The following is a 27,641-nucleotide window of genomic DNA, read 5'->3' as shown; positions in this document are numbered from 1 at the left end:
GATAGGTTATATAGAGACGCGTAATAATCGCTGAACGCGGTGGCTATAGCCGATGGCGACTCGGATTTGGTGCCGTGAGCGTCTACTATGTGTGGTATATACGTCCGGGCATGTCGTGTACGCAAGGCACGTGCCAGGTACTTGCCACACTGGTTGCCATACTCATAGAACGATCGTCTGCATTTCATTAGGGAGGACTTGACTTTGGTGAGGCATAACGTTCTAAGCTGCTCCCTAAGGGAGCACAGCTGAGAACCCAACGCGCGGTCCCCCGAGGTCTTGTGACGGGATTCAAGGTGGCGAATCTGCGTCAAGAGGTCAGTGACACTGGCGAGGCGCTCCTTTTTGAGCCTGGCACCCTGAGCAATAAGGGAGCCCCGTATGACCGCCTTATGTGCTTCCCACACGGTGAAGGGGGGGACGTCTGGGGTGCTATTCTCCTGGAAGAAGAATCGCAACTCCTGACTTATAGTCTCTGAGATAGTAGGGTCATGAAGTAGGGATTCATTCAGCCTCCACTGCCAGGGGCCTGGAGGGGGGCCATCTAGGGAAAGGTCAAGGAGGATGGGAGCATGATCAGAGAAAGTTATGTTTCCAATGGTGGACGAAGTAACTCGGGGGAGCTGACTGTGGTGCATGAAAAAGAAATCTATGCGGGTGTAGCGGCGGTGGAGGTTGGAAAAAAAAGTGTAATCCCTCGTGGAGGGGTGTTGAATGCGCCAGACATCTATCAACTGATGGTCAAATAGACACTTCTTTATGCGGTTCAACTTAGCGAAAGAGAGGTGGGAGGAGGACGCGGAGGAGTCTAAATTTGGGTCTAGCACAAAATTAAAGTCTCCCCCTAACACCAGGAGACCTACCCGGAAGTCTGCCAAAAGGTCCAGGCTACGTATCAGAAAGGAGATTTGGTCATGGTTGGGCAGGTATAAATTTGCGAAGGTGACCATCTGGGTCCCAATTGTCCCCTTCACGAACAGTACCCGGCCCTCTTCCCCAGCATATTGGTCAGTCAAGGTCCAGTGGAGTGAGCGGGACAGTATGATGCTGACTCCTCTAGAGTGTTTGTCAGACGAGCCACTGTGGTAAACCGTAGGGTAACAGTGGTCGCTCAGGCGGGGATTTGATCTACTCGAAAGTGGGTTTCTTGAAGGAACGCTGCGTCAACGCCCTGACGGTGAAGATCCCGGAGGAGCATGGTTCGTTTTTCCGGTAAATTGAGGCCTTTAGCGTTCAAGGATAAGACCCGCAGGCGAGACATCTCCGCAAGACGCGAGGGCTGTCCGGTGAGCAGGGGAACGTGGGAAGGGGAGGACAGAAGCGGAGTGTGTGAAGAGAGGTAGTACCTCGTACAAGCAAGAGACGGAGGGAAGGGTGGGGTGGACACAAGGGGGGAAGCAAAACAGCTAGTGTGCTGGATAACCAGCCGTTCAGTTCTCCACTGACCCCAAGGGAGAAGTTAGGGTCTCCGGGGGTCCGGGCAGAACCGAGTTCCTATGTGGGGGGAAGTGGTGGGCTATGGCCAGCAAGTGGGCAAACACTGCAGGCAAAGGGTCTTCAAGCGTGTGAGGTGCTATCTCCTGGGTGTCAGTAACAGTATAAAGGGTGGGCCACTAACAGGGCCACCCCCTTTTCTAAAGGGACATCTGAAATGTGTATGCACAACTACTGAGCAGTAAGAACAGGAAATTAAAAAGGAAGGTCAGCATTAACATTAACAACGACAGTAACAGCATGGAGAGCCCCTGCGCCGAAGACAGTTCGGAGCCCTAATGAGCTGTCCAGGAGGGCCTGCGGCAGGAGACCACCCAAACAGGCCGCGTCTAGGCGTTGCGCTCATGCCCGGTTCGGGGGGGGGTTACCTCTTACAGCTCGCGGGGTGGTCCACTGCTCCTTCAAAGGCCATCCCGGAGAACTCCTGCGTGTCTGGGGCCCTGCCACGCCGTCCACCGGTACCTCCGTTCAGAAAGAGAGAATGATAAACGTTACAGTCATGCCTATCAGAAGAAATAAACATCACATCACAGAGTCTACCCCGGCAAGCTTCATCTACTTCTATATGGTGTATACTCCCGTACTGAGCCCCCACCCAACCAGAGGGACATAGTACTTCAGTTCTGGGCCCCCTGTCGGCTACGGGTAGAGGGTGAGTGAGAGATTAGTTGTAAGGGTTGGAGTGCTTCCACTCTGTCCAGGGGGGTGGTGACCTCTGAGCTGGGGAGTCCGGGCGTGGAAAACGGGGGTGACCAGGTGCCTGACCATGGCTGACCCCTGGTGTCCAGGCATGCATAGAAGGTGATGCATTAGGGACCAACCACGCCGGGAGTGTTAGGGTTCATTGGCGTGTGGATCAAGGGAGCGGGCGTCCCACGGGGGCTCGCGGATGGAATGGGGGTTCATACTTGCGAGGTCTTTGTAACTAGTTGTCGCCAGTTATCAAAGTCTCCTTGAGTGACCAGTGGCACGGCGTCGACAGGCTCTGCATTGTGATATCCGTCCGGTCCCGATTCGGCAGGACAGGGCTCTCCTAAACTGTCTCAGAGTTAGGGTTCACTAGAGGTGGGCGTAGGGTGGGATACCCTAGGTCTGTTCCACGATGTGCTTCGTTGGCGCCTGCGTTGAGGAAGAGGCCGATGCTCCGCGTCCAGGTCCAGGCATCTCCACAGGTGTCACTCCCAGGAATGAAAAGAGGTCAGCCAACTGGGCCGGATGTCGCAGGATGAAGGAACGGCCATTTCGGCGCACAGTCAAGCTAAAGGGGTACCCCCAAGTGTAGAGGCATCCAGCCCGTCTGATTTCGGCAAGGAGGGGTTGTAGTAGCCGCCGCATGTGTAGCGTGCGGCGGGACAAGTCTGGTAGTAGAGTTATGTCGGCCCCATCAAAGGGGACTGGGCCCTTCTGCCACGCTTTGCGCATCACGGTTTCCTTTACCTCGAAAAAATGGATGCGGCATAATACGTCCCTAGGCCGGGGGTCACCGTCTGTCCTGGGGCCTCCCACGCGGTGGACTCGGTCAATCTCCAGGGCGGAATCTGGTGCCCTGTCCAGTACGGTGTTGAGGATGGCCATCACTGTGGGACGAAGGTCCGCCGCACCCGTGGCCTCCATCTCTTGCTTGTACGAGGCACTACCTCCCTTCCCACACTCCGCTTCTGTCCTCCCCTTCCCACGTTCCCCTGCTCACCGGACAGTCCTCGTGTCTTGCTGAGATGTCTTGCCTGCGGGTCTTATCCTTGAACGCTAAAGGCCTCAATTTACCGGAAAAATGAACCATGCTCCTCCGGGATCTTCACCGTCAGGGCGTTGACGCAGCGTTCATTCAAGAAACCCACTTTCGAGTAGATCAAATTCCCCGCCTGAGCGACCACCGTTACCCTACGGTTTACCACAATGGCTCGTCTGACAAACGCTCTAGAGGAGTCAGCATCATACTGTCCCGCTCACTCCACTGGACCTTGACTGACCAATATGCTGGGGAAGAGGGCCGGGTACTGTTCGTAAAGGGCACAATTGGGACCCAGATGGTCACCTTCGCAAATTTATACCTGCCCAACCATGACTAAATCTCCTTTCTGATACGTAGCCTGGACCTTTTGGCAGACTTCCGGGTGGGTCTCCTGGTGTTAGGGGGAGACTTTAATTTTGTGCTAGACCCAAATTTAGACTCCTCCGCGTCCTCCTCCCACCTCTCTTTCGCTAAGTTGAACCGCATAAAAAAGTGTCTATTTGACCATCAGTTGATAGATGTCTGGCGCATTCAACACCCCTCTACGAGGGATTACACTTTTTTTTCCAACCTCCATCTCCGCTACACCCGCATAGATTTCTTTTTCATACACCACAGTCAGCTCCCCCGAGTTACTTCGTCCACCATTGGAAACATAACTTTCTCTGATCATGCTCCCGTCCTCCTTGACCTTTCCCTGGATGGCCCCCCTCCAGGCCCCTGGCAGTGGAGGCTGAATGAATCCCTACTTCAGGACCCTACTGTCTCAGAGACTATAAGCCAGGAGTTGCGATTTCTTCTTCCAGGAGAATGGCACCCCAGACGTCCCCCCCCCTTCACCGTGTGGGAAGCGCATAAGGCGGTCATATGGGGCTCCCTTATTGCTCAGGGGGCCAGGCTCAAAAAAGAGCGCCTTGCCAGTGTCACTGACCTCTTGACGCAGATTCGCCACCTTGAATCCCGCCACAAGACCTTGGGGGACCGCGCGTTGGGCTCTCAGCTGTGCTCCCTTAGGGAGCAGCTTAGAACGTTATGCCTCACCAAAGTCAAGTCCTCCCTAATGAAATGCAGACGATCGTTCTATGAGTATGGCAACCAGTGTGGCAAGTACCTGGCACGTGCCTTGCGTACACGACATGCCCGGACGTATATACCACACATAGAAGACGCTCACGGCACCAAATCCGAGTCGCCATCGGCTATAGCCACCGCGTTCCGCGATTATTACGCATCTCTATATTATTACGTATCTCTATATAACCTATCTCCTCATCCCTCCAATACCCACTCCCAGACACGTTCGGCCCACATAGCCGCCTATATTACTGAGTCAGCCATGCCCACTCTGGACCCCTCCATCTGCTCCATGCTAGAGGCCCCAATCACTGCCGCAGAATTAGATTATGCCGTCAAAACCACCCACTCCGGTAAGGCCCCTGGACCAGATGGCTATACCTTGGCTTATTATAAGCACTTTCTCCCTCAACTCTGCCCACACTTCTTGTTAGCCCTCAACTCACTGCGAACCGGAGCCACCTTACCACCTGAAACACTCCTAGCACACATTACGGTTATTCCAAAGGAGGGGAAAGACCCTTCACTTTGCCCAAGTTATAGACCCATCTCCCTCCTCAACGCTGACATAAAACTATTCGCCAAGATCCTGGCCCACCGCTTAGCCCCACACCTAGGAGACTTGATTCACCTCGACCAGGTGGGGTTCGTGCAGGCTAGGGAGGCTAGAGACAATACTACCCGGGCCTTGGGAGTCATCCACTCGGCTCTATCGTCGGCCTCTCCGTGCGTCATACTATCTACGGACGCGGAGAAGGCCTTCGATAGAGTGGACTGGGACTTTCTGTCGTCTACTCTGCGGGCGGTGGGCCTGGGACCACATATGCAGACCTGGATCCGCTCTCTATATTCTTGCCCAACCGCCAGAGTCCGGGTTAATGGGGTGTTGTCCCCTCCCTTTCCCATTACTAACGGAACGCGGCAGGGATGCCCACTCTCACCCCTTCTATTTGTCCTCTCACTAGAACCTTTCCTCTGCAATGTACGAGCCAGCGGGAGCATACGGGGAGTGCAGATTGGTCCAGTCCAGCATAAGGTGGCAGCTTTCGCAGACGATCTTTTGTTTTTCCTCACCTCCCCCGACGTTTCCCTCCCGGTACTCCTGGCAGAGATAGAGCGTTACGGCAGACTTTCGAACTTTCTAATCAACTCGCATAAATCTATGGCCATGCACCTCTCTCTCACAGGCCCCCGCCTGCGGAGAGTACTAACTAATTTCCCATTTAAGTGGTCCCCCACTTCCCTGAAGTACCTGGGCATCCAACTTCCTAAAAACCCAATCCTTACCTTCTCCCTTAACTTTCCTCCCTTATTGGCTGCCATCGGCGTGGACCTTAAGCAATGGACCTCTGGTACTTTCTCGTGGATGGGCAGGTGTAATATCTTAAAGCAAACCATTCTCCCTCGGCTCTTATATCCTCTCCAGGCTCTCCCGATAAAGATACCACCTTCGTTCTTCCGAACGATCAGATCTCTCTTCACCAAATTTGTTTGGGCCGGTAAGCCTCCCCGACTCAAATACAACATACTTCGATTACCCAAACACTCCGGGGGGATGCGTCTCCCGGACGTACATCTTTATTACCTCCCACTTGACCCGGGTGCTGGATTGGTGTCGCCATCCCACCTCGAAGCTATGGACCGGCCTGGAACAGTCGCTCTCCAAGACGCCGTTGTCGGGACTGGCGTGGTGCTCCTCTCCCATTCCTCCAGCTCTCCGCTCTCACCCCACCGTAATGCCTACACTGGCAGTAGCTCGCTCTGCCTTCGCACAATACTCAATCTCGCCCCCTCCCTCCCCGATGATCCCAGTCCTGGGAAACCCAGCCTTTCCTCCGGGCATGGATGACCATGGGTTCCGTAGACTGAGTGCCCATGGGAAATCGAGAGCGCTCCTTGTGAAAAATCCTTGTTAAATAAAGAATTTATAAAAAAAAAAGAGAGCAGGTTGGCCCTACTTCCATGTGTTAATTTATAAAGGGGGAGCTCAGAGTTAATCTTGCATTTCCACATATTAAGAGATGAAGGCTGTCTATCGCCCCCTCCCTCCAGTTTGCCAGAAAAAGGGATTAGGTTAATCATCAAATGTCTTGTATTAATATATGTTTGTATGTGAAAGATACAGTTCCTTTTTCAGGTGTCTGCCTAACTTTTACAAACCTAGTCATTTCTTACCATTTTCTTTTTTACATATTTCCTAGCCATGGAACACGTTGTGCTGGAGTAGTGGCCGCAGTAGCAAATAATGACATCTGTGGTGCAGGGGTTGCATACAATGCAAGAATAGGAGGTAATTCAAGCAAAAAAGTCGTCATACCAAAAAAAAAAAAAGACTTTAAGATGACCCCTGAATAATGCATTGAAAAATACTATTTCATTCTAAATTGATATTTTTTCCCTAGGCATCCGGATGCTTGATGGATCGATCACTGATGTTATTGAAGCTCGGTCTCTGAGTCTGAATCCCCAGCACATTCACATCTACAGTGCAAGCTGGGGACCAGAGGATGATGGGATGACTGTGGAAGGACCAGGCATTTTAGCTATGGAGGCCTTTTATAGGGGAATTGTACATGTGAGTTTCTGTATGTAATACTCCTTAATTTTCAGTTGTCTTCTGTCTCTTTTTGTTGTAGTGTTAATGATCAGCTTGTTTTTCTGAGCATATGATCACTATTGCAGCTAAGACATTGCGATCACATGAGGTTGTCATACTGGTCCCGGGCTCCGCTGTGCTCGGTGCGAGCCCGGGACCAGCATAGTGCCTCTCCGGTGTCATAATGTGGAAGTGATGTATATTACATCACTTCCGCATTCTCGTGTCAATCTCCAGCTTCAGACGCTAGAGAGAAGCTGATGAAGCAGATCTCTGCTTCATCAGCTTCTTCAGGGGGGTCCTAGGTGACATTAGGGGTCTTGGAGACCCCTGATGTCTCCATAAAGAGGACCTGTAACATCTTTTGTTATCACATAGGAGGAGTTTTTTAGCCCCCTCTGTGATAGCAATAAAGTTAAGTGGGAAAAAAAATAGGAAACAAATTAAAGTTTCCAATTTTTTTTGTAAAGTTACACATAAAAAAGAATTAAAAAAATGTTTTAAAGTCCCCACCCATACATACACACATGCAAACATGCGTCAGGGGCACATACCTGCGAAAACTACTTGCGCCCATTACGCTGCACATGTTACATATCACCGCGAACGTCGCAGTGAGAGCAATAATTTTTGGGTCATCAATCACTGATAACACTAAACTGATGAGCGGTAAAAGCTTTTAAAGCGTTGCCTGTGGTCAATTTTGGGGATGGTAGTTTTTTTGCGATTTCGTGGGTGCGCACAATTTTTAAGCTTGAGATATTTGGTGTCTATTTACCCGACGTGACCCTCGTCTTTTATATTTTACCCAAAAAATTGGGTAATGTTTCCTAACATAATGTAAAAAAAACGTAATTTTTACCCAAAATTTTGAGTAATTTTCCCAAAATATAGTAAAAATAAAAACCCCAGTGGTGATTAAATACCACCAAAAGAAAGGTCTATGTGTCCCCACAAAATTATATAAAATTAATTTCAGTACAGCGTTGCATGACTGAATAAATGTAAAAGTACCGCAGCGCTGAATACTGAAAAATGGCCTGGCCAGGAAGGGGGTCTAAACACCTGGTCAGCAAGTGGTTAAGAAGAGTTTGGTTCTCCTCTCTGCTGGAAGAACCTGCTTGTATATTACCAATAAGGTACATGAGGTCTGGGCACCCCAAACCTAAATCGGAAATCCCCTCATTCTGTTGAAATAAGACACATCTGTATATGTTTAAATCAGATACGAATTAAACATGCGTGTTTTTTTGTAAAAGGGCCTTCAAATGCCACAGTCTGCTGAAGCATCAAATATGTTTATTCAGGTCTGGCTGATGGCTGACTGTTTATATGGTGTATCTTAATGGGGTACATTAAAGTACTAAGTGGAAGCCAGAGCACTTGACATGTCACAGACATTACACATAGCCTTATACATTGCCTGATAAGAGCCAGGTGACTATGAAACTTTTTTCCCAAAATTCACCCAGCATTCATAACTTTGGACCTGGGGGTGATGCATTAATAATGAATATATACTGAGCGGAATTTATCAAAAGTGGAGCGGACAAAATCTGGAGCAGATGTGCCTGCACCAATCAGCATCTCTTTCATTTTCAAATCTTAACTGAACAAACTGAAGAGAGACTCTGATTGGTTGCCCTCCAGATTTTGTCTGCTCCACTTTTGATCACTTCCTCTCACTGTATATAGATGTGCCATGGGACACTGATCGCAGATTTACCAAGCACCACTGGATTAGGCAGAATAGAGGAAGACACAAAGTATCCCTTCTAAAGGAGGCGGACACCAAAGGTGCTTCAAGTTTGGTACCTATTGAAAGCTTAATACACAATGACTTATGGTTTATCAGGTGGAAGCATGTTGGTACATAAAAATATGGTTCCTTTTGTGAAACTGACACTATGGGAGAGCCAGGTGAAGAGATCATACAGTGCTTTAGCCCTCCTGTCTCAGCTCCCCCCCTGGGCCTTTGGTTGGGGAGCTGGCTCAATGACACACTCTAGAGCCTTGGTTCTCAACTGGTGGGTCATTACCCAAAAGTGGGTCGCAACCCCATGTTCAGTGGGTCGCCGTGTGCCTTCCACTTTTCTAGGTGAGAGGCTTATCAGCCTCACCCTACCGCAGCACTGTCAGTTCTCGCACCAAGCAGCCATTCGAAATATTCTGCCTGGCACCGTCAGCTTGAGGTGGGCTGGAGCTATGGCCGCAAGGGAGCTCCATCTATACATGCATTGCTTACAGCGCCTTCGTGTGTCCTGTAGAGGTGCCTGGACCGGAGTGACATCACATGCTGGCTCCTGGCACCTCTACAGGACACGCAAGGGAGCTGTACAAGCAATGCACATTTGGATGGAGCTCTGTCACAGCACCAAACTGGACTCCAGTCTGAGGACCCACTCCAGTTCTTGTAAGGTAGGGAGACTGGGTGCATCTTAAATTAAAAGAAAATGTTTTTAAATTTTTTTGGGAGTGTGTATAGGTGTGTGAGATTGTATCTCCGGTTCTGTGTGTCTGTCAGTGTTTTTGAGGGCCCGTTCACACTAGTACAGTGTTAATCAAACAGTCCTGTGCAATTTACGCACTGTACCATGCAATCGCACCTACTACACGCTCCGGTGCGGGAGGTGATGCGTTGCCATTCATTTGAATGGCACCCCAAACCTACCTCCTGCCCACAGTTCAATCACCCACACCGGTATCGCAATGCTGTGTGTTCCCTTGCAAAGCGACTTGGGTCGTGACTTAATAACCAAGGACAAATGTGGGTCCTGAGGTTACATCTGTTGAGAACCACTGCTCTAGAGGCCTCATAAAAGGCTGTTGCAGGAAGCTACTTCAGCTCTCGTATAAGATCTAGAAAAGAACATCTGCCAAGAGCCTAAAGGTGCCCATACACCTTACAATTATCATTCAATTTTCTTTGTCCCATCATCGCACCCTCGTTCAATTTCTGTACAAATAGCCCATCATACACAGACCAATGTGGATTTCCATAATCATTCGTCAGCACTACTAACTGGACGAATTTCGTTGATCGAAAGAACAGGTTTTCATTTGCGCATGTGCAGTGTTCATGTTGCCATTTTTGCTGTACAAAAACGCCATTAATCCACCGTCCTCCTCCCCCATATATTTTAACGAACGTTTTCTAGTCTACCGTTCAACCAAATTTGGCCAGTTGTACAGTAATTAGGATCATGCACTTCCTATCAACTGGCCGATAATCATATGACAAATGGATCACATTCATTTTTCAAATGATAATTGTTAGGTGTATGGGCACCTTTACTTCGCGAGAGCCAATCCCAGATCCATTTTTTGCTACTCCTGGTCTGTAAGGGTTAAGTGCTCGTTATACTCACCTGAACCATGAACCCGGCTTGCTCTTACACCGCTCCGTCCAGCCTGTCTCCTCCTCCACTCCAGTCTTGGAATGTCCCTCAGCGTCCTCACGTCCTATACACAGTGTATTGAACGTGATGACTCGCAGGACCCTAGACCACTGGAGCAGAAGGGGGGGTGGAGGGGTGAGGCTGAAGGGAGCAAGCTGGGATCACTGTTCGTGTATGTATGTATGTATGTGTAATATGGATATATCGATATCGATATATATATATATATATATGCTCCACTGCAAGGGATAATATTTGATTTCTTTATGTTGAACCCTTTAACTGCATCTCTCTATTTGCACCATAAAGTTGCCTCTTTTTCTTTTCTTCATCAGTTGCCTTTTCAGTGTTTTTTCTTTTGTTTTAGGGACGTGGTGGACTTGGTTCAATTTTTGTATGGGCATCTGGAAATGGTGGCCTGCATTATGATGACTGTAACTGTGATGGCTACAGCAATAGTATATACACCCTGTCTGTTGTAAGCACCACAGAGAATGGAGAAGTCCCATGGTATAGTGAAGGGTGTTCATCTATACTCACTACCACATTTAGCAGTGGCAAAAAGAAAGACAGGAAGATTGTAAGTACCTGTTATGATGTCATACTGCTTGAATGGAGGCTGAGTAGTGTTCTAACACCCTCCACTTTAATGAACCCACTCCCGTACCCTTGCTATTGATGCTCTCCAAACTTGCCTATCATTAGAAAAGGCAATTACAGGACTCCTAAGCCTTTCAGGTCTCAACCTCAAGAGTGTACAGCTAGGGCACTCTCGGGGGACAGCCAGCTGGGACTCTTAACCCATCCTAATGAGGCAGCTTCAAAATTGAGAAAGGTTTTTATCGGCAAAAAAGAGGCACAGCGATGGGAAACTCTGCTGCCCCCTCCTATGCGAACCTATTTGTTGGTCTAATGGAGGAGGAGCATATCTTTCCATCGGATCACTTTAAATGGTGAAAATGTGGGTCAGATGCATCAACGACATTTTTGTTATATGGACAGGTACGCAGGACACTGTGTATACGTTTGTGTCATTCCTAAATTCCATTGTTAAAGGGATTGTCTTTAACCCTGAGATATCGCATTCCACGATTTCTTTCCTCGATGTAAGGATAACGGTCAAGAATGACTGCCTGGACACTACCCTCTATAGCAAACCCACAGACCGCAACACACTCCTTAGCTACCAAAGTGCACACCCTGGTAGACTGAAAGACACTCTTCCGATATCTTAGTTCCTAAGAGTTATGCGCATTTGTTCAGACCATGATGACTGTTAGATCCAACTCAGGGCTATGCACCACAAGTTTCGTGAAAGGGGATACCCTGAGGACATTTTGAAACGCACATTAGAATGTGCGAGACAAAGACTACACACACCCAAAACTGGTACTAGTGCGGATAAGACCACATTTATTACTACATTTAATTCTGAGACATGTGACTTCAGGAGAACTCTGGGTAGAAATAATCGCATTCTCCAGGCTGATAGGACACTAGCCCCTATTGTAAAACAGATACCACGGGTCACCTTTTCCAAAAACAAATCTATTCGAGACCGCTTGGTTAAGGCGGATCTGATAGATAAGTACTCAACCCCGGGCTTTACCACCTCCAATAGAAAAGGGTGCTTCAAATGCTTTAATTGCAGTATCTGCAACTCCATTATAGTGGGGGACTCATTTATGCACCCACATTTGGGCAAGAAGTACCTGATCCCTGGCTACTATAACTGCAATACCGACCACTGTCTTTATGTCTTGAAGTGCCCCTGTTCACTAGCGTATGTCGGCAAGACAATTAAAGCCTTCAAAAAGAGATATCGGAAGCACAAAAGCGATATCAAATTGGCCATAGAACAAAAAAAGAACGGGAGGGAAATGGCCCCCTACAAACCAGTCGCCATACATTTTGCCATGCACAATCACCAGGTACATGAACTATGTGCGATGGTAATAGAACAGGTGCAAAAAACCCCCCGGGGCGGTAACCATATCAACGCACTACTACGCAGGGAAGCTTTTTGGATACATACTTTGGAGACCATGCATCCCAGGGGACTTAACAGTACAATATCCTATACATGCTTCCTTATGGACTGATGCTATTTCCATTGCTTTATGTCCTGTACACCTTTAGGACCATCTCTCTGACTGTAGGGATCTACTACGATTCGAAACCATCCAAACCAAATAAGGCCTTTTAGACAACAGGTCGATCCAATGACAGGGATCCTTACACACATAGCCTTTGAAAAAAGAGTTTGTGTTTACCTTTTTTTTTGCACTTAATACTAATAGAATTCTTCTGTGTTGATGTGGGTGTGTCTATCTGTTTGAATTTTTGTGGGAATTACGTCATTATGATGTCATGGGCTGTCTGTTTGCACCTAGATTGATGTGTATTTATACCTGCATGTTCACCTATGCATTGTGTCACTGTCGCTCTGATGAAGGATCCCTGTGCGGACCTGAAACGTTAGCACCGTATGACAGTATGTGACATTGGGTATTGAATAAACATATAAATACTTTAAAAACCCTTCCAAGTGTGTGCCGGTGAATTACTTTTATTTACTATTAGTGTTTTGCACAGCCATCCGTGTGGTCACCTGGGCACCACATATACCTTGTGGTTTTGAGACCGTGGCAGTGCGAATGGGATTTGGACTTTGTTGTGGAACTTTAAAGTGACCCTAAACTCAGGAGTTAAACTTAAAAAATACATTCCAGTACCCCAGCTATAAACAAAAATGTATCTTATTTGTGTATCACTCAGCTGTAGATCCTCAAATCATCTGAATTGGTGCTGACACTGTCCTTCCTTCTGGTGGGTGGCTACTTTTGTTCCCCATGGTCTCTGTGTGTGTTGTAAAGTAGTCACCGGTCCAAGCTCGCTCCTGTGATGGACTACAATCTCAATGCAAATTAGTAAACTAAACCTGAGATTGTAGTCCATCACAGGAGCGAGCTTGGAGTGGTGGTTACTTTACAACGCACACAGACCATGGGGAACAAAAGTAGCCACCCTCCAGAAGGAAGAACAGTGTCAGCATGAATTCAGAGATGAATTGAGGATCTACAGCCCAGTGATCCACAAGGTACATACAGGCAGTCCCCGGGTTACGGACGTCCGACTTACGGACCATCCGTACTTACGAACGGGGTCCACAACTGTGGCTGCAGCGGCCTGTGTCCCCGCTGCTCTCCGCCCCTGTGTTGGGGGAGGCAGCGGGGACACAGAACGCTGCAATCTGCCGCTGCTCCCCTTACCTCCGCTGATGTCCCGGCCTCCTCTTCCGCCAATCCGTCGGTTTCCCCGGTCCGGACGATCATCTGCTCGCTGTCCCGGCCTCCTCTTCATTGCAGGCTGGGAGCTATACCCAGCCTGCTATTGGCTATTGTCAAATGCAATAGCCAATAGCAAGCTGGCTATAGTACCCGCCCACTGCTTGCTGTCAATCCGCACGGGAGGACCTGATAGAGAACTTTCTCCATCAGGCCCCTCCTCTGCTGATTGACAGCAGGCAGTGGGCAGATGCAATAGCCAGCTTGCTATTGTCTATTGCATTTTACAATATCCAATAGCAGTCTGGGTATGGCTCCCAGCATTAAAATAATAAAAAAAAGTTTTAAAGAAATGTAAAAAAAAAGTTTAAATAAAAATTAAAAATGCAAACAAATAAAAAAATGAAGTTTATAAAATAAAATTAAAAATTAGAAAACTTTTTTTGGTGTCATTTTAAATAAAACATTTTATTATATTATAATCTTCTGAACAAGGGGAAGAGACAGCAAAACAAACGTGACCCTCCCTATGCTATCCAAGACGAAAAATATTTTTTTGGCTGGAGTTACACTTAAAAAATTTACCTGTTCCGACTTGCATACAAATTCAACTTAAGTACAAACCTAAAGTCCCTAACTTGTATGTAACCCGGGGACCGCCTGGATTTGTTAATAGTTAAGGTACTTGAATGTATTTTTAAGATTTAACGTGTGTGTTGGCATGCTTCTCAAGATTTGCACTTCCCAACTTTTTTAGATCACCACTGACCTGCGTAAACGGTGCACTGAACACCACACAGGGACATCGGCATCTGCACCTTTAGCTGCTGGGATAATTGCCCTTGCCCTGGAAGCAAAGTAAGAACTACAGTCAATAGATGTGAAAATGATGACTTGTGAGAAATCTAGTGACTCATCTTGTGATCCTTACACAGTCCTGCCCTCACATGGAGGGATGTGCAGCACATTGTGGTGAGAGCATCAAGTCCTACACATCTGGTTTCTGATGACTGGAAGGTAAATGGAGTTGGGAGAAAAGGTGAGAATAGGAATCCTGTTTCCTCTTAAAAACAGGGATTGTTAGAATTTTTGTAATTGTAATGTTTTTAATAAAATCACACAGATTTGACCCTATTATATTGTTGTTTCTCCATCTTTACACCAACCCAATCACACTTGGACAGTCTTTAGCCAATCTTAAGTCCATCAGAAAATCAGGACAGATCCTGGCAGTGTTGTCTGAATTTGAAAACTAGCTGAACAAAATTAGAAATTTTAGCTGTTTGTCTTCACCTCCACATTACATCTATTTTTGTTTACTTTTATCACTTTATTCTTTCTCGCAACATGATTAGCTGGTGGGTTTCATACGAGAAAGTGAGGTTTGACTTTGACTGTCTCACACCTTGCCTCCCTAAATCATGAAAGAGTAGGGAAACACAGGTGCAGGCAGGGCCGGATTCCCCACAAGGCCACTGAGGGGAGTAGAGGGGCGGCACAACCAATACTGGCCCTTTACATTTTTGTAGGAAGTTCGGCTGCCTGAGTTGATGAGCTTGTTGGGGACCTCAGGCAGCTGTCTTTGATGGTGCCAGTCCGGCTGCACACTGCCGCCTCCTCCTTCCCGGTTTCGGCACAGGACAGCCCCACACTCGCAAGCCCTGATCCAACCCGTTCAGCCTTAGAGAGCCCAGCAGCTGCATGCAGAGCCCTGGAGAGCCAGGCACCTGCCCACAGAGCCCTGATGAGACCTGCACGCAGCCTGGTAAAACCTGCATGCACCCTGTATAATTATTGTTTAATCATGGATTGATGGGATCTGTAGTCGCCATTCTACATTGCTGTATATATTCTCTGATTTATATACAGCAATAGAGAATGGAAGGCTACAAATCCCAGCAATCCATGATTGCTATTTGCCATTCTCCATTTCTGAATAATCATGGATTGAGTTACAGTTCTTCGTAATTATAAATAAACTGCCCTAAAATCATTAGTCTGTATTTTTGAAAAAGTCACATGTCCCTTTTAAGAAAAAGTATTGGCAAGTATGGAAATGTTTTTATTTATCCTAACAGTCATTGGTAAATGACGAGAATGTGTGGGGGGGGGGGTTGGCAGATAGGGGGGCGCATTGAGAAGCATGGCCTTGGGGCAGCAGAGAGAGTAAATCCGGCCCTGGGTGCAGGTGATTTTGTATGGTACAAAGGGTGTTCTTTTTGTGCGGTTTACGTGGCAGTAATGAGTGTCCTTGTTAGCAAAAGACCTGTACACAATGAATATTTAATCCATGATGCCAAGAATGAGGTGGTGTGTACGTGGATAGAGAACTGGCTACGGGAACGTGTCCAGAGGGTATCTGTAAATGGCACCTTTTCAGACTGGGCTAGTGTAATGAGCGGTGTGCCTCAGGGTTCTGTGCTGGGTCCCATATTGTTCAACTTATTTATTAATGACATCGGGGAGGGTGTTAACAGCGATATTTCCGTGTTTGCGGATGACACCAAAATAGGGAGGGTAATAGACACGGACTTAGACATTATAACATTACAGGAGGACCTGGATAAAATAGGGGAGTGGGCATTAATGTGGCAGATGAGGTTTAATGTCGATAAATGCAAAGTAATGCACTTTGGAATTAAAAATAAACAAATGGGTTATACAATTATGGGTATGCCGCTGGGGAAGTCAGAAATGGAGAAGGATTTGGGGGTCATTGTAGACCACAAACTGAAAGGTAGTTTGCAGTGCCAGGCTGCTGTAAACAAAGCTAGCAGGGTCTTGTCCTGTATTAAAAAGGGGATGTATTGCAGGGACAAGTCTATAATTTTGCCACTTTATAGATCATTGGTTCGACCTCATCTGGAGTACGCGGTCCAGTTCTGGTCACCAGTACTAAGAAAAGATGTCCTTGAGTTGGAAAAAGTCCAGCGGAGGGCAACCAAACTAATTAGGGGTATGGAGGACCAGAGCTACGAGACAAGGCTACTAAATTTAAACATGTTCACATTAGAGGTGAGGAGATTAAGGGGGGATATGATTTCCATGTACAAAATGTTTAATGGTGGTAGCAACATTAGCGATAAACTGTTTAAAATTAACTCCGTTACAAAAACTAGAGGCCATCACCTAAAATTGGTGGAAAAAAAATTCCAGCACAAGGGGCGAAAGGGGTTCTTCACAGTAAGATCAGTTAGGGTCTGGAACTCACTGCCACAGGCGGTGATTTCAGCAAATAATGTGGAATTGTTCAAGAAACTTTTGGACGATTTCTTAAGGGACCGTAATATACAGGGGTACGGGTACTCCTAGAATGAGATCCTAATAGGTTGGACTTGATGGACTAATGTCTTTATTCAACCTCAAATACTATGTAACTATGTAAGAATGTATATGTATGCTTTATTTGCTGATAGCTGCCTCTATTGCAAGCCTGTTGTTCCTATAAATGTAACATTAATATACTACTAACACGTTACATCATAGGGTATCTGCACAATTCTTTCTTTTTTGGAAAACATGCTTTTGCACCCTTTAGAGCCCCCGAACCCGGATGTGCATAGTATGCAAATATCAACTTATAGAGGACAAGTTAAGCATTTTGGCAAACCCCCATATCTCATAATGCTATGTATGAACCTTTCTTGACCTTCACAAGATGCAAGATGAGTGGGGTCTACCAGAGCACTTTACCTTTACCTTTTGTGCAAGTCACAGGGGTTTCATAATATAGTTTGACTTTCAGCGTGTTTCTGTTCTATTCACAAGCACTGTTTAATGTAGTAATGCCTGACTGGCTTGCAGTGCTGCCTCTTTCTCTACCAGTCTAAACCCCGCTGTTAAAGAAACTGACAGAGCCTAATATAAAGATGGACTTGGTTACCATCACAAATAGGAGCTTTTAAGGATGTTTTAATACATAGCTGGGTTAAATGTGGTATTTTATATCCATCTTCTCAGCCTTAGCTGTTTTAGTAAACCGCTAAATACATATATGCGAGCTGTTTTACCTACCTAAGGAGTTGTACAGTAATACCTCGGTTTACGAACGCTTCTGTTCGCAAACAATTTGGTTCGCGAACAGGAAGTTTGGCAAAATGTTGCTTCCGTTCATGAACTCCGCATCGGGTGACTAACACGACCGCGGCCATCTTCCCTGCTCTGACACATGGTCGTGGCTTCCTCCTAGTCGAGATCGCGGTCGCAGACAGACCTGTGCTCACTTGCTGTGAAGCTTTTTTGTGTGCATTTTAGCACATACAGTACTGTACAGTATTATTCAATCCAGCATGGCTCCAAAGAAAGTGCAGCGCAAGCATGGTGGTAAAAAGAAAGTGCCGAGCGGTAATGAATTTACATATGGTTCAGAACGGATTAACCTCATATACATTGAACCTTATGGGAAAATTTGATTCGGTTCGCGACCACGTTTGTAGGGGTCAGAATGGATTAACCTTATTTACATTTGAACCTTAGGGGGAAATTTTATTCGATTTCACGACCAATTCGATTCACGACCAGAATCGTGGAACGAATTAAGTTCGTGAACCGAGGTACCACTGTATTTCTGTCCATTCAACTGTGCCACTGGCAGGGCAGAAAACCTGATTTTTCTATGCTGCAGCTTCACTTTCACTTACAGGTCACCTTCCCACCCTTATGTGACTGGACAGTGAAGGGAGAAGCACCAGACTGGTAAGCTCATCCCTCTGTCACTCGGCTCTGTCCTCTTTATTAGCATGCTCCATGCACTGTGACTTTGTGTGCTGCTTTTCTCTCCCCTTCTCTAAGCTCTGATGTAAACTGCAAGAGGCTGATACCAGGTCAAATGTAGGTTCTTGTACTGCTTACAATTTAAGAAATATGTTCAATGACTTCTACATTATTCAAGAGTTGCAGTAATTTTTCCTTTTTTTTTTCTTTTTTATATTTGCCTGAGATCGGCTTTGAGTTGTGATACCAACATTATAGTTGCTCTATCAGCAGGATATAGATTTCAAGTGTTGTAAAGAAGAACAACTGGAAAATATAAAATAAGACTGTATAAAAAAAGACATTTCAGCATGCCAGAAGATTGTGTTGTCTGGGAGATTATAATATTAATAATCATGCTGTATGTTTATTCTTTCCCTAGTGAGTCGCCATTATGGTTATGGGCTTTTGGATGCTGGGCAACTGGTGGATCTTGCCCAGAAGTGGGAAATGACGCGTCCTCAGAGAAGATGTGAGGTCAACATTGTGAACAGCCCTCAGTTAGTATCATGTTTTAGCATATGGTCTGTCTTAAAGTGACTTGTTTCTCTACCATTTGTATGTACATAAATGACTATTTCTGCTAAAGTTTTTTCAATTGTATTACCGCTTCCTAATTCTGTGTGGCGTGGTTTTCTTTTTTTTTTGTTCTATAGAAATGCAAAAAGATTAATAGTTAGGGAAGGTTGTTGAATATGCTTCTTTACACACTAGCCTTAATGCATATTTCCTTCCCTGTCTGTTCCATTTGGTTGTCAGGTGTGTCTAAGGAAGGCATTTGAATATCTGTACATAGTGGGGTACTGTGCTGAAACCCACATGTGTTATGGTGTGTTTGGGTAGCATTCAGAATGAATGGCCACAGACTGTGTTACCATGTATTGTGGTTAATGGGTATAAAGCCAGCCTTTGCACCCTGCAGTGCCATTTTGTCCCATAGGGACCCATACTCATAGTGGCCTCCATGACCAGGACTATCCCATGATGGAGGGGGCAAGCAGATAGTCCAAGGACAAATGTACCAAAGATAAAGTTGCCCCTTAGGGTGTGGTTGTGATTGTATAACACCCTCATCTTTCTCTCTCCTGTGTCTCTAAGTTTATACTTTGTTTTCAAGTGAAATGGGTCACAAGGAAGAGTTTGGCAGGGTAAGAGATGTCTGTTTGTTTAATAAAATGACCAGATGGGAGAAGATGTGGAGTGTAGCCTCCATTCTTGGATTTTTCTAGTAGTTTTGGTTAATGGGTGGAACACACCTGAAGGCATTGCACCACAGATGTGGAGCTTGCAGCCACTATGGAAGCTTACGGCAGTGCATCCATGCCACTGACCAAATATAGTAGATACCCTTTGTATAAAGGTCTTAATCCTGATATGTATATGTACCACATTTTAGTTTGACCAAGGGTCAGAAACTGATGCACTTGTCCAAAATCTCCCAATTCAGTTTTCTTGTTCCAGCTTTTTTTCTGCAGATGTTTGCTACCTTCCAATGTTTTAACAAGAAAGGCAAAGAGAAGCAAACGTCCCTAACAAATACAAATGTGTAATTCTCCCAGCAAAGGTGTGGTCTTTTATTTACAGTAGGCCAGACCTGTGATCCAAACAAATATATACTGGGGCTTATTAAGAGAGACAAAATTAGGGCACAGATATTCTAGTGCAAACATCTAACAATAATGCTGTGAATCCCTCTCTGTATTCTCAGCGGCAATGGTATCAGAAATGAAATCATGTTCAAGTTAAGGAAATCACCATTTCTATGGATGTATAGAACTATTCTGAATGAAGTGTATGACTGTAGCATAAAAAAATAAATATATAATACATACAGTAAGTTTTTATCCTTATAGAGAAGCTCATTGCTACTTGGAGGGACTGTGATCTCTTTATTTCAGAACTAAAGAAGGTGGTGCTCAGAAATAGGGAATGGGCAGGTCTGCCTTTTTGACTGTAGTGATTTCAAATACATGGCAGCCAGATAAAAGCCAAATTAACATTAGTGCCATCTATCTGTTAAGGTGTGTTGCCTGAGATGGTTGAATGCAGAATGTGCATATCGCATTTGCATAAAAGTTTGTCATATAATGGAAGATCCTTTACCCTGAATGAGCAGCATTCTATCTAGAATCTATTCTCCACGTGATTGTCCAGTAATGTAAAAGCTGATGACTGTCTCCCCAAGATTACTAGAAATATTTTTTATACATGGTTTTGTCAAGATAATTTAACCTATGCTGTAAAATTTTGTGACCTAGTCCAGTCCATTTCTAGGCTTTTTTTTTTTATTTAAACGCTACAAAATTCTAGTTGCCTTACTGCTATGCTGATCCGACAGCTTGATTTAAGAATGCAGATTAAGGAGTTCTCCCTTTCCTTGGTGTGCTTGCTCTGGGTCAGTGACTAAGAAAGTATTGCATCCTAAGCCTGCAAAGCAACTAGCCTTTTCTGAAAGAGGTCAGCAGTGGAGGTCCTGATATATTTCTCTCATCAAAGTTTCCCTTTTAATTTTTTTTTTCTCTTTTTGAATCTCAGGAAACTGTCTTCTGGGCTTACTGTAAACAGATACGTCATTGCCTGTGCTGGATCTCCTAGCTATATCCTGTCCTTAGAACATGTCCAGGCCCAAATCTCCCTTGGTTATACCCGGAGAGGTGATCTTGAAATTTTCCTCACTTCTCCTATGGGCACACGTTCTGTTTTGGTATCTCGGAGGTGAGAATATATATTTAAGAATGTTGCTGTCATAGTTGAAGGTCCGTGACGTTTGAATGTCTTCACAGACCGTATGACATGAGCTCTGCTGGTTACAGAAAATGGACTTTCATGAGCACCCACAGCTGGGATGAGAACCCACGCGGCCTGTGGACCCTAGAGTTGGTAAACAAAGGAAACGACTGGAACAATGGTGAGTGTGCGTGTTGGCTTTTGCTTTCAAATATTAAAGTGACTCTAAACTCAGGAGTTCAGTCTTAAAAATGCTTTCAAGTACACAAATTATTATAATACAGGATTTATATAGTGCCAACAGCTTGCTCAGCGCTTTACAATATAAGGAAGACATTACAATTCAAGACAAGATAAGGCGGGCCCTGCCCATGAGGGCTTACAAACTATAACCAAAAATGTATATTATTTGTGTATCACTGGGCTGTAGATCCTCAAATCATCTCTGAATTGGTGCTGACACTGTCCATCCTTCTGGAGGGTGGCTACTTTTGTTCCCCATGGTTCATATGTGTGTTACACAGTAGCCACCACTCCAAGCTCACTCCTGTGATAGACTACAATCGCAATACAAATTAGCAAACTTAATGTGAGATTGTAGTCCGTCACGGGAGTGAGTTTGGAGCAGTGGCTACTTTATAGTAGGGTTGCACGGATACCGTTTTTTCAAGATATTTATTTTTCAATACTTGCCGATGCCGTGGGCCCAGATGATCAGGAAATCAGGCAGCGGATCATGATCTGTCACTCTGCTTCCTGATTGCCTGTGAAGCCAGTGTTCTAGCGAAACACCAGCTTCACTTACTGAAGCTGCCAGGCTTCCTGACTAATCCCGGCTTCCTGATTGGCTAGGAAGCCAGCGTCGCCTGTTGCTAGGTAGCATGGCTTCCTGACCCCTCAAGAAGCCAGGACGCGAGTCATGACGTGCCGCCCAGCTTCCGCATGGGTTAGGAAGCCAGGCTGCTTACCAACAAGTGAAGCTGACTTCCTAGCTAAATCAGGAGGCCGGGTGGCATATCATGACCCGTCTCCCGACTTCCTGATTGGCTAGGAAGCTGGCTTCACTTGTTCCTAGGCAGCCTTGCTTCCTGAACAATCGGGAAGATGGGAGGCGGGTCTCCCTCTGACTGGAAGTTCCGGTATTGGAGCATTTTGGCGAGAGTGTACGGTATCGATACAGATACTAGTATCTGTATCGGTGCATCTCTACTTTATAGTCCATTATAGTGATGGACTTTAATCTCAATACAAATGAGCAAACTTAAAGTTGAGATTGTAGTCCATCATGGGAGTGAGCTTGGAGCTGTGGCTACTTTACAATACATACAAGGACCATTGGGAACAAAAGGTAGCCACCCTCCAGAAGGAAGGTCAGCACCAATTCAGAGATGATTTGAGTATCTACAGCCGAGTGATACACAAATAAGAAAAATTTTTGTTTATAGTTAGAGCAGGGGTGCCCACAAATTTTTGTGTTCAGATCTACTTTTCAAATGATGAGCTACATGAGATCTACCAAAGAAAAAAAAAACCTCCCTGGCTGTCTCTCCTCACTCTCCTGGCTGTCTCATATGCGTGGCGAATTCCTGTACTACTTTGTGAGGGTTGCTGGACATAGAGTCATCAGAGAGGCGGAGGCGGAGGGGTTTTTGGTGTAAATCTATTTTGCGTAATCTTCTAGCTAGGAGGGCCGTAAACTAATATTCTTTGATGTAATACATAGCACTTCAACCACCAGAATCCACCAGAAAGGTGTCGGGGAGCTTGGCTCAGCAGACTCAGGCTAATCGGTAATCATGTGTGCACAGCTAAATAAATATACCAAAATGGAATAAAGGGGCCGCCATTCACACCCTTCGTGATCTACCAGCATCAGCTTTGAAAGCTACTGGTAGATCACCATCTACCTAATGGGCACCCCTGAGTTAGAGTATTTGAATGCATTTTTAAGGTTTAACTCCTGAGTTTATTGTCACTTTAATATGTTTATATGGATACTGGTTACATATTATTGTTTTAAGAAAGTGGTGGTTTTCTTATAGACGCTCAATATATTATCCTTTTGAAGATTTTGTTGGAGATATATATTGGTTTGAGAGGCAACATATATTGAGTTATATACAGTATGTTGTTTCATAGTAATGGGTGATAACATTTTCTCCCCTATTTTATTACCTACAACAATGCCACTGCTTTAAAATGTCAACCAAACCGGAAGTGAATTGTTTCAGGGAACCTGCTGATCTGTAAAGGAGAAGCTGCCTTCAGTTCAATCATGCAGTCACGTGTGTAAATTTTTTTTTTTTGCCCTGCACATTGAGTTCACTCAGTACTTCTCTCTGCAGCTTATTCACTAAAGCTGGCCATGCATGTCTAAAATTTCAGCCAATTTCTTCTTGATCAGCTAAAATTTAAGGCATGGGTGGCCCAGTTGGCACCACCAAACTTTACTTGAATTGAATTTTATTTACAATAGAAAACATGTCAAACGTTTAAACCTGAGAAACTACCATTTTAAGAAAAAAAAAATAGGTAATTTTCAAATTGATGGCAGCAACACGTCTCAAAAAAGTTGGGGCAGGGCAACAAAAACCTGGAAAGTAACTGATACTAAAGGTGCCCATACACCTTAAGATTATTGGACAAAACTTTTCGTCCCTTGATCGAACCGTCGTACGATTTTCGTACGACGGCCCCATCCTGCCCCGATTATCGCAAGGTTCAATCAGCGCTAGTTTAAAAAAAAAACACATGGACAACTTGCGGTAATTATTTTCGTATGCGCAGTGTTAATTGTACGACTTTTGACGGATGGAAACGCCACCAACATCGTACGATCGACCAAAGTTTTCAAACATGCTTGACCGTCAAAAGTCGTACGATTGTACAGTACTATCAGTCGGGCACTACATTCACACGTTACGATTGTCGTACGAAAAGTCGATCGCATACGATTATCGCACGATAATCGTAAGGTGTATGGGCACCTTAACGAGGAAGAGCTGGAAGAACATTTTGTAACTAATTATGTTAATTGGCAATACAATTGCCCATACACTAGCCGAATTTCGGCTGGTTTTTAATGTACTGGCCGAAATTCGCACAGTGTATGGGGCTATTGGCTGCCTTTCAGCTGATTGAAGGAGCCGGCTGGAAAATCTTTGTACGATCAGAGCTGGCAGCCGATGAGCTGCCCGCTCCTATCGAGTATTCTGACGGGTGCCGGCTGCACCTGTCAGAATGCAATGTAAACAGCGGGATCCCTAGATCGACATGCTGTTTATGGAGGAATCGGGTCAAAATTTTTCGTTCAGCCCATAGGTGTATGGCCAGCCTTAGAGAGTCAGAATGTCTTAGAAGTAAAGATGGGGCAGAGGTTCACCAGTCCGTAAAAAGTTGCATGTAAAAATTGTCAAACAATTTTAGAATAATGTTCCTAAATGTAAAATTGCAAAGACTTTTGATATTATGTACTGTAAATGATGATATATTTAAAGAGTCAGAGAATCTGGAGAAATCTCTGTGTGCAAGGGACAAGGCCAACATGCAATATTGGATGCCCGTGATCTTCGAGCCCTCAGGCGGCACTGCATTAAAGGAGAACTATGAGGCGAGTGATTTTCACTCACCTCATAGTTCTAGTCAACCTGTGACAATGAGACTCACAGGTCGGCTCAGTAGATCGGGAGGTGAGCGAACACATAGCGGCGTTCGCTCACCCCTCGATCTTGTCACAGCTCTCTGCTGTGACAGTGGAGGGGCTGGATTGGCGGAACGGACGGGGGAGGGGGCGGGTACAGCTGGCTCTGCCTTTAGATAGGCAGAGCCAGCTGTCACTCACGCAGCTGGGCGGATCCCGGCACAATTGTCGGGATCCGCTTCGGCGTCTCAGTATACCGCGAGCAGCTGCTCGCGGTATACTGCGGCGTCTCAGTATACCCTAAGGAGAACTATGGGGAAAAGACTTAACCCCATAGTTCTCCTTTAAAGTGACATTAAACCCTCAGATTTTTTAACATAAACCAATACTGTAATGTGTGCCTTACTGTAATCCATGGTAGTTTCCCTTCTCTTTGCTGCTCTTCCTTTTAAATCCTCATGTCTTCTCATGCTTGGGGAGAACTTCCCTTTGCAGCTGAGTGCCTCTTCCTGTAGTGCTGGCTCAGGTTGCAAACGTACACACAGACACCATGTAGCCATTCCAGAGACAAGGCAGTCTGCTGCAAAACAGAAGTTCTGCCCAGCATGAGAACAGATACAGATTTAAAAGGAAGAGCAGCAAAGAGAAGGGAAACTACCATGGATTACAGTAAGGCACACATTACAGTATTGGTTTATGTTAAAAAATCTGAGGGTTTAATGTCACTTTAAAAACATGCACGGACTTGGGAATACTTCCAAAAATCACTGTCTGTGAACACAGTTCACCATGCCATCCAAAGATGCAGGTTAAAGCTTTATCATGCAAAAAAGAAGCCATATCTGAACATGATCCAGAAACACTGCTTTCTTCTCTGGGCCAAAGCTCATTTAAAATGGTCTGTCACAAAGTGGAAAACTGTTCTGTGGTCAGACGAATTCTTATTGGCAACCACGGGAGCTGTGTCCTCTGGACTAGAGTAGAGGGGCCTTTTAGCTGCTCAGTGCTCAGTTCAAAAGCCTGCTTCTCTGATGGTATTGGTGGTGCAGTAGTGGAATGGGCTGTTTGCACATCTGGAAAGGCGCCATCAATGCTGATCCAACGTCTTTTTCAGGGAAGGCCTTGCATATTTCAGCAAACATTGCTAAACCACATACTGTTTCTATGACAACTGCATTGCTTCGTAGTAGAAGAGTCTGGATGCTATGCTGTGGTAAACTTGGCCCTTTCCCCACTTTTTTGAGACGTGTTGCTGCCATCAATCTCAAAATTACCTTTTTTTTTTTTCTTCTAAAATGGTACATTTTCTCAGTTTAAACTTTTGATATGTTTTCTATTGTGAACAAAATCTGGGTTTATGAGACTTGCTAATCATTGCATTCTGTTTTTATACAGTGTCCCAAATTGTTTGCAATTGGGGTTGTAAATAAACTAATAGACTTGCATGGTGAGAAGGTGCAGCAAAGCTCAAACACTGCAAAAAAGTAAAAGCAGGAAGTATCCATGCATTGGTTTTAGAACGTACGTCACTTTTAAAGATTGTTACTGATTGTTACTGAATAACCAATTACTTTTCCATTTAAGCCGTTAGATATTTCCTTTCATTAGCATGCAATCTACTGATATGTTATGTGTGTGCTTGTATATATTTAAGGATTCTTAAACAGTTTCACACTGATTCTGTATGGCACTGATGAACGCATAATGGCTAGAAAAATATCTGAGCCTGTGTTACGAGACTGTGTGACTCGTGGCCTCAATGGAACATGCCTGGGTAAGTGTCATAATGTTAACAACTAATGTATGCGTTATGAATAACTTAATTTTTATTATAAAGCAAATTGGAATGAGTGGGCATGTGGTTAAGTTTTCTATTTATTAAAGCCCAACTCTGGTCCCCTGGGTGTTATAAATAAAATAAAATCAGACTAAAATACTTGCCTTCAGTACTTTCTTTACCAAAAGATGTCCTTAGTCTTCCGGGTTAAATGCCCTGCCTGCACTGTGTAATTGGCTGCATTATAGATGACTGCCCAGCTGGCAAAGTTGTGAAGAGGGCTCTGAGGTATTTCATGACTAGCCTGAGGGAGAGGGATCTGCCTGCAACCCTGAGTTGGGCTTTAAATACACTATATTGCCAAAAGTATTGGGACACCCCTCCAAATCATTGGATTCAGGTGTTCCATGAAATTTCCTTGCTACTAAATATTCCACGGTCAACTGTTAGTGGTATTATAACAAAGTGGAAGCAACAGCAACTCAGCCACGAAGTGGTAGGCCACGTAAAATTACAGAGTGGGGTCAGCCCACAGTGCGCAGAAGTCACCAACTGTCTGCAGAGTCAATAGCTACAGACCTCCAAATTTTGTGTGGCCTTCAGATTGGCACAACAACAATGCGTAGAGAGCTTCATGGAATGGGTTTCCATGGCCGAGCAGCTGCATCCAAGCCTTACATCACCAAGTGCGATGCAAAGTGTGGGTTCCAGTGGTGTAAAGCACGCCGCCACTGGACTCTAGAGAAGTGGAGACGTGTTCTCTGGAGTGACAAATCATGCTTCTCTGTCTGGCAATCCAATGGACGTGCCTGGGTTTGGCGGTTGCCAGGAGAAAGGTACTTGCCTGACTGCATTGTGCCAAGTGTAAAGTTTGGTGGAGGGGGGATTATGGTGTGGGGTTGCTTCTCAGGGGTTGGGCTTGGGCTTGGGCCCCTTAGTTCCAGTGAAGGGAAATCTTAAGCGTCAGCATACCAGGACATTTTGGACAATTTCATGTTCCCAACTTTGTTGGAACAGTTTGGGGATTGCCCCTTCCTGTTCCATCATGACTGCACACCAGTGCACAAAGCAAGGTCCATTAAGACATGAATGAGTGAGTTTGGGGGGGGGGAACTTGACTGGCCTGCATAGAGTCTTGACCTCAACCAGATAGAACACCTTTGG

General features: G+C 45.4%; 1 protein-coding gene across 1 annotated transcript in view; it reads left to right on the top strand.

Annotated features, from left to right (window-relative positions):
* Positions 1 to 27,641, top strand: part of PCSK4 (proprotein convertase subtilisin/kexin type 4) — a 43,591-nt gene that overhangs the window by 13,977 nt on the left and 1,973 nt on the right. Inside the window, exons 6-14 of the mRNA XM_018564443.1 lie at positions 6,502 to 6,590; positions 6,703 to 6,875; positions 10,662 to 10,874; positions 14,339 to 14,439; positions 14,517 to 14,620; positions 18,716 to 18,833; positions 20,869 to 21,048; positions 21,117 to 21,241; positions 26,355 to 26,474. Coding sequence (XP_018419945.1) covers positions 6,502 to 6,590; positions 6,703 to 6,875; positions 10,662 to 10,874; positions 14,339 to 14,439; positions 14,517 to 14,620; positions 18,716 to 18,833; positions 20,869 to 21,048; positions 21,117 to 21,241; positions 26,355 to 26,474 — 1,223 coding nt within the window. The remainder of the gene's footprint in view (positions 1 to 6,501; positions 6,591 to 6,702; positions 6,876 to 10,661; positions 10,875 to 14,338; positions 14,440 to 14,516; positions 14,621 to 18,715; positions 18,834 to 20,868; positions 21,049 to 21,116; positions 21,242 to 26,354; positions 26,475 to 27,641) is intronic.

The sequence above is a fragment of the Nanorana parkeri genome, unplaced genomic scaffold (assembly GCF_000935625.1).
Source record: "Nanorana parkeri isolate BGI_ZX_2015 unplaced genomic scaffold, ASM93562v1 scaffold751, whole genome shotgun sequence".
NCBI lineage: Eukaryota > Metazoa > Chordata > Amphibia > Anura > Dicroglossidae > Nanorana > Nanorana parkeri.
Note: the sequence above shows the minus strand (reverse complement) of the source record. Positions and strands in the feature narration are given on the sequence as shown.